General features: G+C 31.6%; 3 protein-coding genes across 3 annotated transcripts in view; all 3 read left to right on the plus strand.

Annotated features, from left to right (window-relative positions):
- LOC118748888 (guanylate kinase-like) overlaps window positions 1-4579 on the plus strand; it is a 24299-nt gene extending 19720 nt beyond the window's left edge. Inside the window, exon 2 of the mRNA XM_036483611.1 lies at window positions 3816-4579. Coding sequence (XP_036339504.1) covers window positions 3924-4565 — 642 coding nt within the window. The 5' untranslated portion in view covers window positions 3816-3923 and the 3' untranslated portion in view covers window positions 4566-4579. The remainder of the gene's footprint in view (window positions 1-3815) is intronic.
- Window positions 1-10738, plus strand: part of LOC118748887 (disheveled-associated activator of morphogenesis 1) — a 119299-nt gene that overhangs the window by 19709 nt on the left and 88852 nt on the right. The gene's annotated exons all lie outside the window — the stretch shown is intronic.
- Window positions 1-10738, plus strand: part of LOC118748889 (guanylate kinase-like) — a 42703-nt gene that overhangs the window by 19703 nt on the left and 12262 nt on the right. The gene's annotated exons all lie outside the window — the stretch shown is intronic.

Genomic DNA, 10738 nt, shown 5'->3' on the forward strand with positions numbered 1-10738 from the left:
ACACTGGTTTTCTTAGAGAGTCGCCATCTATTTTATGCGAAAGTATAAATAAAATTAAAACTTTGTAAAGTGTTTGTTCTTTTGAGCGCATAACAAGTTCGATTGAGACTTTAAACCGTGAAAATGTGTGATTAGGGTATATCAGTTTACTAAAATATGTAATCAGAAAAACGCGTTTAAGCCTACTCTTGCGCTAAATTATATTTTATACAGTTGTTACAAAATTAAAGTTATTACAATTAACTAAATTTAAAAACAATGTATGCTCATAAATATGTATGTTATGCACAAGTAACACGGAAAATTTTGTAAAAGAGTTGCCACCGGCATAAAAAATTAAAACTATTTAAAAAAATGTATTTTAATATTCATATTAATTTTTATATTATAGGCAAAATAAAAAATACTTATGTATATGGCGCCCATCTATTTGAATATATGAAAATTGAAGAACATTTTTTTCAAGCGAATTATTTAGAGAAAACTTAAAGCTGGAATCAAATCTTGAATTGAAGCTGCATGTATTAAAATATCAAAAATACACAAAAAATAATGTATCTAAAAAATTTTGTGCAAAATATGTAGTTTTTGATGATTTCTTCCATGAACAGTTTTTATGGAAACTTTTAAATTATAAATAAAAAAATGTATTGTTTTTATTTGCGTTTAATTGTAATTAATTTTGTCTTTATTTATATTATATTTTGTATTATTATATCTGGGAAATCTTATTTTAAATTGTCTTTTTTTTGTTATTTTGTTTGATTTTTAGATAATCTTTTATTTATAATCTATTTGCTTTTTTAGTTTTAGTTTAGTTTGTTTTTCATTGGATATAATTTTTTTATTTTGATTTTATTAAATTATCAAATTCTTTTAATGTCTATTTTATAAAATTTTTTATTTGGTTTTTAGGTAATTTTACTTTTTACTTTCTTGCTAAATTTTTTTTAATATTTGCTGTTTTCTCTTTTTATTTAAATTTACTTTAATTATTTAGAATTAATTTAATTATTCCGTTATTATTTAATTACATTTTTTTTTGTTAAATTTCCCATCTTCTTTAATTTTTTTAATTTAATTTAATTTTTTTGTTGAATTTTCTACCTTCTTCAATTCGTAATTTTTTTTTTATTCCTTTCATTTGATTTTATTTATTATATATCGAGCCATAACTGCCAAAAAGGCGTAAGCTATATCTTTTTCATTTTTTTTATGCAGAGATGTTCCTAGAGCATCTAGTTGCATTTCTACATCAAAAATTAAATTTTGGAAAAAATGGCGCTTACGTCTTTTTGGCTTTTAGTTCCTTTTAATGAATCAAATTTTATTTAATTTAAATTTTTGTTACATAATTTTGTTTTATTTTTGTACTTGATTATTTTTACGATTTCGTTTTTTATTAAATTTTTTTCTAAACATTTATTTCATTCATATACGTTTTTTTCATTTCAATCATTTTTTTTTGTTAACATTTCTTATTTGTCGTTTTATTTAATATTTTTTTGTGTTTTTTTTAATTTTCTACTTGTTTATTATTTTTATATTTTATTTTAATAAATTTTGTTTCTTTTGTTTAATTGCATTTAATTTACATTTATATACTGTTTTTTTATTTTATTATTTTTTCTTATTTTTTATTTTTTTACCTTTTTACTCAATTTGTTTTCATTCGTCTTTCTTCTTTTATTTTTTTTTTAATTAATTTTTAACAAATTTAAAAAAAAATCGGTATTTAAAAAAAATTTATGAAAAATCAATTTTTTGTAGATTTTTTAAACTATTTCATAGCAAATCTCTTACTCCACACTTTCCCATAATCTAACTGGCTTGCCTCAGAATTCTTTACAAGACCTCCTTAACCATTTATTTGTGGTCAAGTACTAACAAGTTAATTAATGCATACATACATTCATTCGTTTTAATTGAATTCGTAAATCAATCTAAAATGTCTTCTATTTACTCTGCACATTACGTAATCCAAATTATATGATTCTAATTAAATATTCTGCAAACAAGTTCTCATTACCAGCGAATGTAAATTTAAATAAATCAAAAAGCAAACAGCGCGTGTCCAATTGCAACCAGTTCTTTGCTTTGGCTAGCAAATCACAAGACCGACGAAGTAACCACCACTGCGCCACCCAACCAAAATGCCACTCACAACAGGTGAAATCAAATCAGCACCTACTTACCACTAAAAAAAAAATAATTTTTATTTCCATGTTATTCTAGACGCTTTGCAGTTTCGCAATACAGTTCCGTTAGAGTATTGCAAAAAAATGCACACAGTTTGACGGAAATATAAAAAATATATTAAATAATCAAGTTAACGATTTTTTGAGCCGCCAACCTTGAGTTCGTGCGGTAGCCGAATTTTGAGTGAAATCGAAGTATTGCAGCAATTTTATTTTATTTTATTTTTTTAGTTGCATACGTTGAAAATTAGAATGATTTATACGTATAGATGAATAAATTTAAAGTCGTTGAAAAATTATTATGTAGAATTCTGGTCATTTATTTATGTAATCAGCTTATTTATTTTGAATAATTGGTTAGCATTTGACTTTTAAGCTCAAATTATTTTGCATTTTTTAGGAGAGTAGGCGTATTCTTAAGCATATCAGGACGGAGTTTTATTAAAAAAAAAAACTTAAATAATCGTGATTGCAATTTTCGCATATTCTGAAATAATGGGCTAAAAAAATAATGTTCCGCCTACTCAGAAGGCCCGTTATTGTCATTTTATACTGGAACATTACCAACTAACTCTTATTCAACCAAGTGGTATTCAAGTGATGTTAATCTAGTATATAATTAAAATATTAGAAGATAATTTAGTTTAGTAAGTTTGAAGTAGAGGAGTAAATTAAAAAAATATCTGAAAAGTCCGAACCCTGTTTTCTATGGATTGAAAGGTCTGTTCTCTCCGCAAGTCTCCGTTAATCTTAAGCTCAGATTGACAGCTTTTTATGACATTTTTCAGGCAGAGTTGGCCGCTATAAAAGAGGCAGTCGATGGGCAACGCAGTAGCGTATTACCGATTAGAAGGGTGTCTCTACTCTGATAACCAAGCGGCCCAAGGATCATGACTAAACTGGAGGGGGGACGCCCAGCCACTCTGTCAAAAGTCACGAACTACTTTCCAATTAAATTGATTTGAGAATTAGCTAGGCATGGTACCCTGTCATCATTTCCCCGGACAGAAGACGCATTGGATTTTCATTAATAGGTGTTTTTTTTTCTTCTGAAAAGCTATGTTCGTCCAAATTCTATTTTTAAAAAATAAACAGTTTTTTTCTCAAAAACTGGACGTGCTAGAAAAATTTTGTAAATGCACTTCAAATGACCATCAAAAAATTTATAAGATGAGGTTGGCACAGTTTTTGAGATAAAATACAACCAAACTTAGTTGAGCCGTGTTTTTTAAAGCCCTCCAACACGATATGTATGTATTTGCATGTGGAAATGTAACTTCTGACATAAATATGCAATTTACTTCTATATGAAACGGATTCACGTACGTACATGCATACAACGACACAGGAACGCTTCTTTTTTATCTGACTCGTAGATAAAATCTGCTGTGTTTTGTTTACTTATTTCGTTTTGAAATAACGTTATTTTAAAGCGTAAACTAACTAGTGTGAATTTAACAGACAGACATGGTGACACCTACACATGCAAATACCTACATACATATCGTGTCAGATGGCTTTTAGAAGTTTCATAGGCAAAGCATATACAGTCTTGTTTTGAGAATCATCTGTGAAACATGACTTGAAGTTAGTTTTTTTTTTTTTATATCGTTGTAGGTTCATTGTGTTACGAAGTATTCAAGAAAGGCGTTAACTACTTACATTCAATAAAACTCGCGTCAATCGCGCTCATAACTGTTGCAAGGAAGCAGAGTCTCCATCAAAATGTTCACCAGACTAACAGCAACACAAACTCTCACTAAAGGCCCACGTCCACTAGTTTTATGCGGACCGTCCGGCTCTGGGAAGAGCACGCTGCTGAAACGTCTCTTTGCAGAATTCCCAAACACTTTTGGTTTCAGCATTTCGCATACAACGCGTGCGCCACGTGCCGGTGAGGTGCATGGCATCCATTACTACTTTGTCGATCAGCAGGAAATGCAGAAAAAGATTGCGAATGACGAATTCATTGAGACTGCCATTTTCAGCGGCAATATGTATGGCACCAGTAAGGCAGCAGTGCGTGAGATACAGCAGGCGGGCAAAGTGTGCGTACTGGATATTGAGCCGCAAGGTGTGGAGCAAATTAAAAAGACAGACTTAAATCCAATTTTGGTTTTCAACAATCCACCAACAATCCGAGATTTGGAATTGCGTTTGCGCAAGCGCCAAACTGAAACGGAGGAAACGTTGCAAAAGCGGCTGACTGCAGCTGTAGAGGAGATAGCATATGGGCTGAAGAATGGAAATTTTCATAAGATTATTAATAATATTGAAATTGATGCAGCTTACCTAGAGTTCAGAGATTTCATTGTGAACGAGTTGAAGAAGCAAGAGGCCGAAGGTGTTCGTATTCGTTGGGAATGAATCTTAGACTTGGAGGGTTGCAAAAATTACGAAATAATAGTCGAGTTCATGTTGTCAATAGAAGATAAGAACATATGTAATCAAGATGACGTTAAATAAAAGAAATTAACTTTTAAAATAATAAATAAGTGGCTTCAATTTATGCTATCCACCCTGACAAGAGCTTTTCGGAGTGATAAAATCTTAACCAGATTTAACCCGTTTTGCGCACACTAAGAAGCGTAGTTAGGTGAAATTTTTCAACCGTATCAGCTAAGACTAAATAAAAGAGCCCAAAATGAGAGTTCAATGGCAATGCGGGTTGAACTAAACAGTTTTAACCACTTTCCTCAAAATTTGAGTTTGATATCTAAAACTCTTTCCACAATTTGAGAAAATTCGCTAGCCTGAGATCTTTATTTTACTTTAGTACCGCTTGCTAACTTTCAATCTCATCTGAGTAAATAAATACTATGCGCGAACCCTCAAATTTCCAACATTCATTGCCTGCCCTCTGTATTACTTAAAATGGGCGCTGATAATGAGCACAGAATCATCGGCCTTTGGTGGTCTTTATTAGACTTTACTGAGTTTTATAACTTAATTCACGGCGTACAAGTAATGTCTGGTGCGAATGTTGGCGCTGCATATTTTAGAAGCTTTTTAAATATTGTGAAACTTATAATAGATTGAGTTATGATGGCCTTGGGTTGATAATAGATAATATAAACCTAGAACTGACCAATTGATTCAGAAAAATCAAACATTTTATAAGGGTTAAACTTGAAAATTGCCTGCAAAGTGAGGAAAAGTCTGAATGAGAATGATTTGTTAGTCCTTTGACAGCTTGCTATCTGCATACGGGTCTGCTACTGATCTGACGAAGGATTGTGTCATCTAGCTAATATGAGACGGGGTAATAAAGTCATTCGATGACCTCCTACTCCCACTGAATTTCAATTTAAAATCCAAAAGCAGCAAGGCACGCATTCCAGCCAAGGTTCTTAATTTACTGAAGTAGAAGTTTTAAGTTACGATTTTTTTCTGCAGGGTATGTACAACAATTTAGAAACCATACAGCAAACTAGCGCTTAAAACCAAAATTATGCCTGGAAATCCATTAGAGCTACTTGAAAAGGCCTAAAATTAATAAGCAGCATTATGTATAATTAAACGCCCACATTTCTTAAAACACATTTTTCTAAGTTCAAGGCAAGGAAACACAAAGAGCACCACACTCAAAACGCTACACCACTTTTAATAACTCACTCGAAATAATTGTAAAATAATTCTTGTTTCAATTTGTTTGAACTTGAAAAATTTCGTTGAGAAAAACCAACACAGAAACAGCAACAACTGTTTAGACAAGTGTATCTAAACGATGGAAATACGACGAAATACACTGAAATAAACAGACATAAAGTAATCAGCAATTTAAAGATATCTTAATTAATACATACAAACAGGCGGGCAAGTAGAGATATAATTAAATTACGCCGCTACAATTAAACTAAGGCAGCAGACGTTTAGGTAAGCAGAATTGTGGAATTATAGAAAACAGCTGATAAAGGCGCTTAAAGATGTGAGATAAAAACATACAGATGTATGTAAGTACATAGGTACTATATGTTCTTATTTACATACATATGTACATATATACGTACCGATCTATATACTTGTATTTCTAAAATTTTTACTTCGTATAGCTATCTGCTGCAGCTTGTTACTTGCCGATTTGGTTGGTGAAAGATCGTTTCTCTGCGCCTTAGAAGGTAGTTTATAATTTATCGTGCGCTCGCGTGGATTGAAGTGCTTTTACTGAAAATAAGTGTTCTTGTAATGCTAATTTAATTAGAAGATCTCATGTAGATAAGTGCTGTGGTATAAAGGCATACCTATACATACATCCAGCATAAGAAATAATGTGGTGAAGTCGGCTGAATTTGAGATTAAAAAAATGCTACAACAGCCCACAACACGAGACGATGAAGTGATTGAGGTATAATTATTGAATTTACAGCGGATATAATATTGATAGACGAAATGAGTGGCAGGTCAAGGAGAAGACTCAACTGGGTGCTACTACGGTTGAAATTAAATTATTTCCTCAAAAATTGTATTTCGATAAAACAGGGAAATAATAAGCTTACTATAAATATATTGTGGTTGTTCACGCTTGCCTGATTATCACCTTTTCTGGTTAAAAATAATAACAATAAAATACACCGTAGAAAAATTATTTTTAACCAGATTACCTGATAACCAGGCAAGCGTGGCAAAAAACGAAATTTTACACTTTATCGATCACATTTTATATGCTGGGTGTCGAAAACGATATTTAACTGGGAGTTAGAACTAACCTGAGATGGTGCAAACGGACCTTAATGTAGTTTCCTTGAATACAAAAATTATCACTTTTTTATGAAATCTCATGTGCTCTGGGTTCAAAATTAATAAAAAATCTCAACCTTTTTTTGTTACAATTTTAATACAATAAGTTGCAAGTTTCAAGTGGCTACAAAATAAGGTTGATATTTAATAATTTTGAACCCAGATCGCATGAAATTTAATAAAAAAAACTGATAATTTTTGTATTCCATAAAACTGCATACCACACATTTTTTTGAATTTTTAAAATTTGTTGAGTTTTTATATTTGTTTTTTTGGTATAACTAGATAGACTTAAAAAAAATATATTTATTTTAAATAAACTAAAGCAATATACCCAAAATTGGTCAAAATAAGGAGAGTCTATTATATCTGCCACCAGTTTAGCACATTCATTACCTGTTTAAAAAAATAATAAAATTGTTTATTCAATTAAAGTTTGTGAGAAACTGAGATTTTCACAATTATTTATGAATATAACTACAAAATGATATATCTTCCCAGAAACGTGTAAAATAAAGGTTTACTAAGTTTAAGCGCAAGATTTTTAAAGTTTTTTATTTATTTTTTTTTATTTAAAGATTTTTTTATTTAAAAGTACTATTGTTAGTACTTTTTCATGAAAATCGCTGTTTCTCAAAGAGACCAATTGAATTTTTCTAAAGGAGCTTAAGATTGCGATTAGAGCCAACTGGACGCTAACGTATAACACCTTTCTTTATTGCATCATGGGCTGTAGGTTAGTTTTCTTAATTAGTGGGTTTTTGGTTCAGTGTAAATATGGCTATATTTGGAAAAAACTTTAAAAGATAAAAATTATTTTTGTTTTTTCTTTCACGATACTTTCAGTGCTCTATTCAGCTAACAAAACTTATTAAATATCTGAGTAGAGAGCACTATTTTGCTGATTACGCACAGTTGCATAAACTAGAAATAAAAGCATCAACATGTTTGAATAAGTATATGTATGTACATATCAAAAGTTTCACCTAAAAATTTCTTTGCTAATGCCATAGATAAAATGATCACATTCTCTCAAGGTTGTTTGCTTCCACCACAAAATGTACATATTTATGTAAATATGACAATCTAACACAAATAAGGGAGAAAGCAGATAAAGCGAAGCTATCTCGGTGATAAGAATTTAAATGTGCATACAAACAAGAATCTATGTCAACAAATGTACGTACAAATTATAGAAAAGTAAGCCAAGAAAAAATTGTCAACCATTTTTGTGTAACATCAGATTTTATGGCCCCAAGACAATAATGAAACAAAAGAAAAAACATAAATTCAAATAGAAAAGTAGCTCATTCGAAAATAAATTTCTCGGTAAATACACACGCCTGCGTTGGTTTCCCCTTAATATGTTAATTAATAAACAATTTGTGTAAGAATTAGGTACGAAGAAATGAAAAAAAAATTTAAGAAATTTACCTTTTCATTTTGCTTAGTGTAACCGCGTATTATTAGCGTTAACTTCGAATTCATATTATTATGAATTTTCACAGTGTTTAAAAAGTAGTTGCTTGTGGTTTTAAGTCCTCTAAACATTTATTCAAATCTATTAAAGTTTACAGCATACAACAATACGACACTTACGTCACCATTGTAAATACCCCAAATGATAATTTTAAAGTAACAACACAGATATTTATACCGAAAAATCTAAAAGGGTATCAAAAATCTTGCATAGGGGCTGCGTCGAAAAGCGTTTTTTTTTTTAACAGCGCTCTTCAATTTTCCGACTGCGATGCTTTCAATCGTTTGAATGTTTTAGTTAGTCTGCCGACCACTGAAAAACTTTAAACTCTATTACTGATACGTCCTTAAACGCATAAGCAGACGGCAGCGTTGATCCGGATCATTTCGGAAATTAACTGCAGTTGATGCGGATTAAGTCCGAGTTAATTCAGATCAACGCTGCGTAAGTAAATTTTTAAAACATATTACAACCAGGCTTAGCCGTTGTCTAAGCAAAAATAAAAAAAAATTTGCATGCAAAAAAATTTTAGTTTTTGGTAACTTTCGGAACACGTTGCCGACCACTAAAAACGCTTATATTTAAAAAAATATATATATATATATATCAAAGCAGTCAGGAAAAAACTTACTAAGCAGAATTTATGGCACTGCCCAAAAATGTATATACCTAAATAGTTCATTTTCGAATAAAGTCCTTTACTGTAACGCTCATATCTTCGACATTACTAAGACAATGTTATTGATGATCTTGAACATCTTATTAAATAATAATGCGCAGTGAAGTGCAAAGGCTACCATTTATAGAGTAAACTTCCCTTATTCATGTACTGTACCGTGCAAAAAAAAACAAATTGTTTGATTACGAAGGTGAAATAACGTCAAAATAAGACTTTCTTCACTTACAAAAAAAAAGTTGCCGAACAAACGTTATTAGCGGACAAATAGTCTGTCGAAAACCAGAATCAAAGCATATTTTTGAACTTTGTTCCTAAAAGTGCCACGCCCATTTCTGGAAGATTCTTTAGTTAAAAAAACAAAAGTTGCGAGCAAAGGGATGTTCTTTCGAAATCCACAATAAAATCTGGGTTTTGTTAACTTTAGTCCTAACACTGCCACGCCCATTTCTAAGTATTTGCCACCTCAAACAAAAATCTTCGCGAAAAATCGTGTTTATTGGATATATATTCTACCGGAATCCGTAATAATGTACAGTTTTACAGAAGCACGATTTCTGACACTTTGCTGGGTATAAATATTTTATTATACATTTCATGCCCATATTTTAGGTTTTCATAATCAAAATGTCGCCAAGAAAGTACGAAAATATACTTCAGTAGCGCAAATATGTTATTTTAAAATGTAAACCATTGAAATCGGACAAGTATTTTTGCAGTTCATCGCGAACAAATAATTGGTTTTCCAAAATTTGATAATGCAATTAAGACGAATATGTACATACAAATGTATGCGCTGTCTGAGCTGCGTGAATGCAAATATCTTCAAAGTCAAGGTTAAAACTTTCTCGCTCTGTTTTATATTTATTTTTCATAGCAAATTATAGTACATTAACCCTCGTTTAACCTTTAATACCAGTACATATGTACACATGCAAAAGCAGTCACACGTCTTACAATAATTTTGCTGCGAAAAATTTTCCACTGCCAAAATTTGCAAATATTTTCTATAACCGCAACAAATCACCTCAGTTAAGTGGAAACACTTAACCCTACAATGACCAAAATTATACATACATACGTAGCTTAGACTCATAAAAGCATACAAGTTGCAGCTATTTACGAGCATGTGTGTGGAAAACGTATGTAAAGTAGTAATTTTCTTCGTGAAAAACGCCAATGATACGCTGCAATGACCGAACGATCTACGTACAACAACAACAAAACCCCCAATAGCGGCAACAATAAATTGAATAAGATTTGCCAGAAGTCGAAGAAACTGAACCCACCTCCAATTTGACGGTGTATAAAAATTATTGCTACGCGGTTTGTTTTCGATTAAAAAAGACACATACTTACATACATATGTATGTTAATATATGCGCCGTGTTTATTGCTGCTATTTACATTGATTTTCACTTTCATTTTCAACTTTTATTGCAGCAGCAGCGGCGACCACCGCTGTAATGCATGATGCCGACACAATCAGCCAGCGAAGCAGGCAGGCAGGCAGGGTGACAAGAAAGCAGCAGTAAGCCGGTCAGCGAAACAGCCAGGCAGACAAGCAGCACCACCAGTGTTGACCGTTCGTCTGTCTGCCTGTATGCTCGTATCTGCATGGCTGCGTTGATGACTCGCTGGCCGGGC

The sequence above is a fragment of the Rhagoletis pomonella genome, unplaced genomic scaffold (assembly GCF_013731165.1).
Source record: "Rhagoletis pomonella isolate Grant_MI unplaced genomic scaffold, Rhpom_1.0 Rhpom_scaffold_00013, whole genome shotgun sequence".
NCBI classification, from domain to species: Eukaryota; Metazoa; Arthropoda; class Insecta; order Diptera; family Tephritidae; genus Rhagoletis; species Rhagoletis pomonella.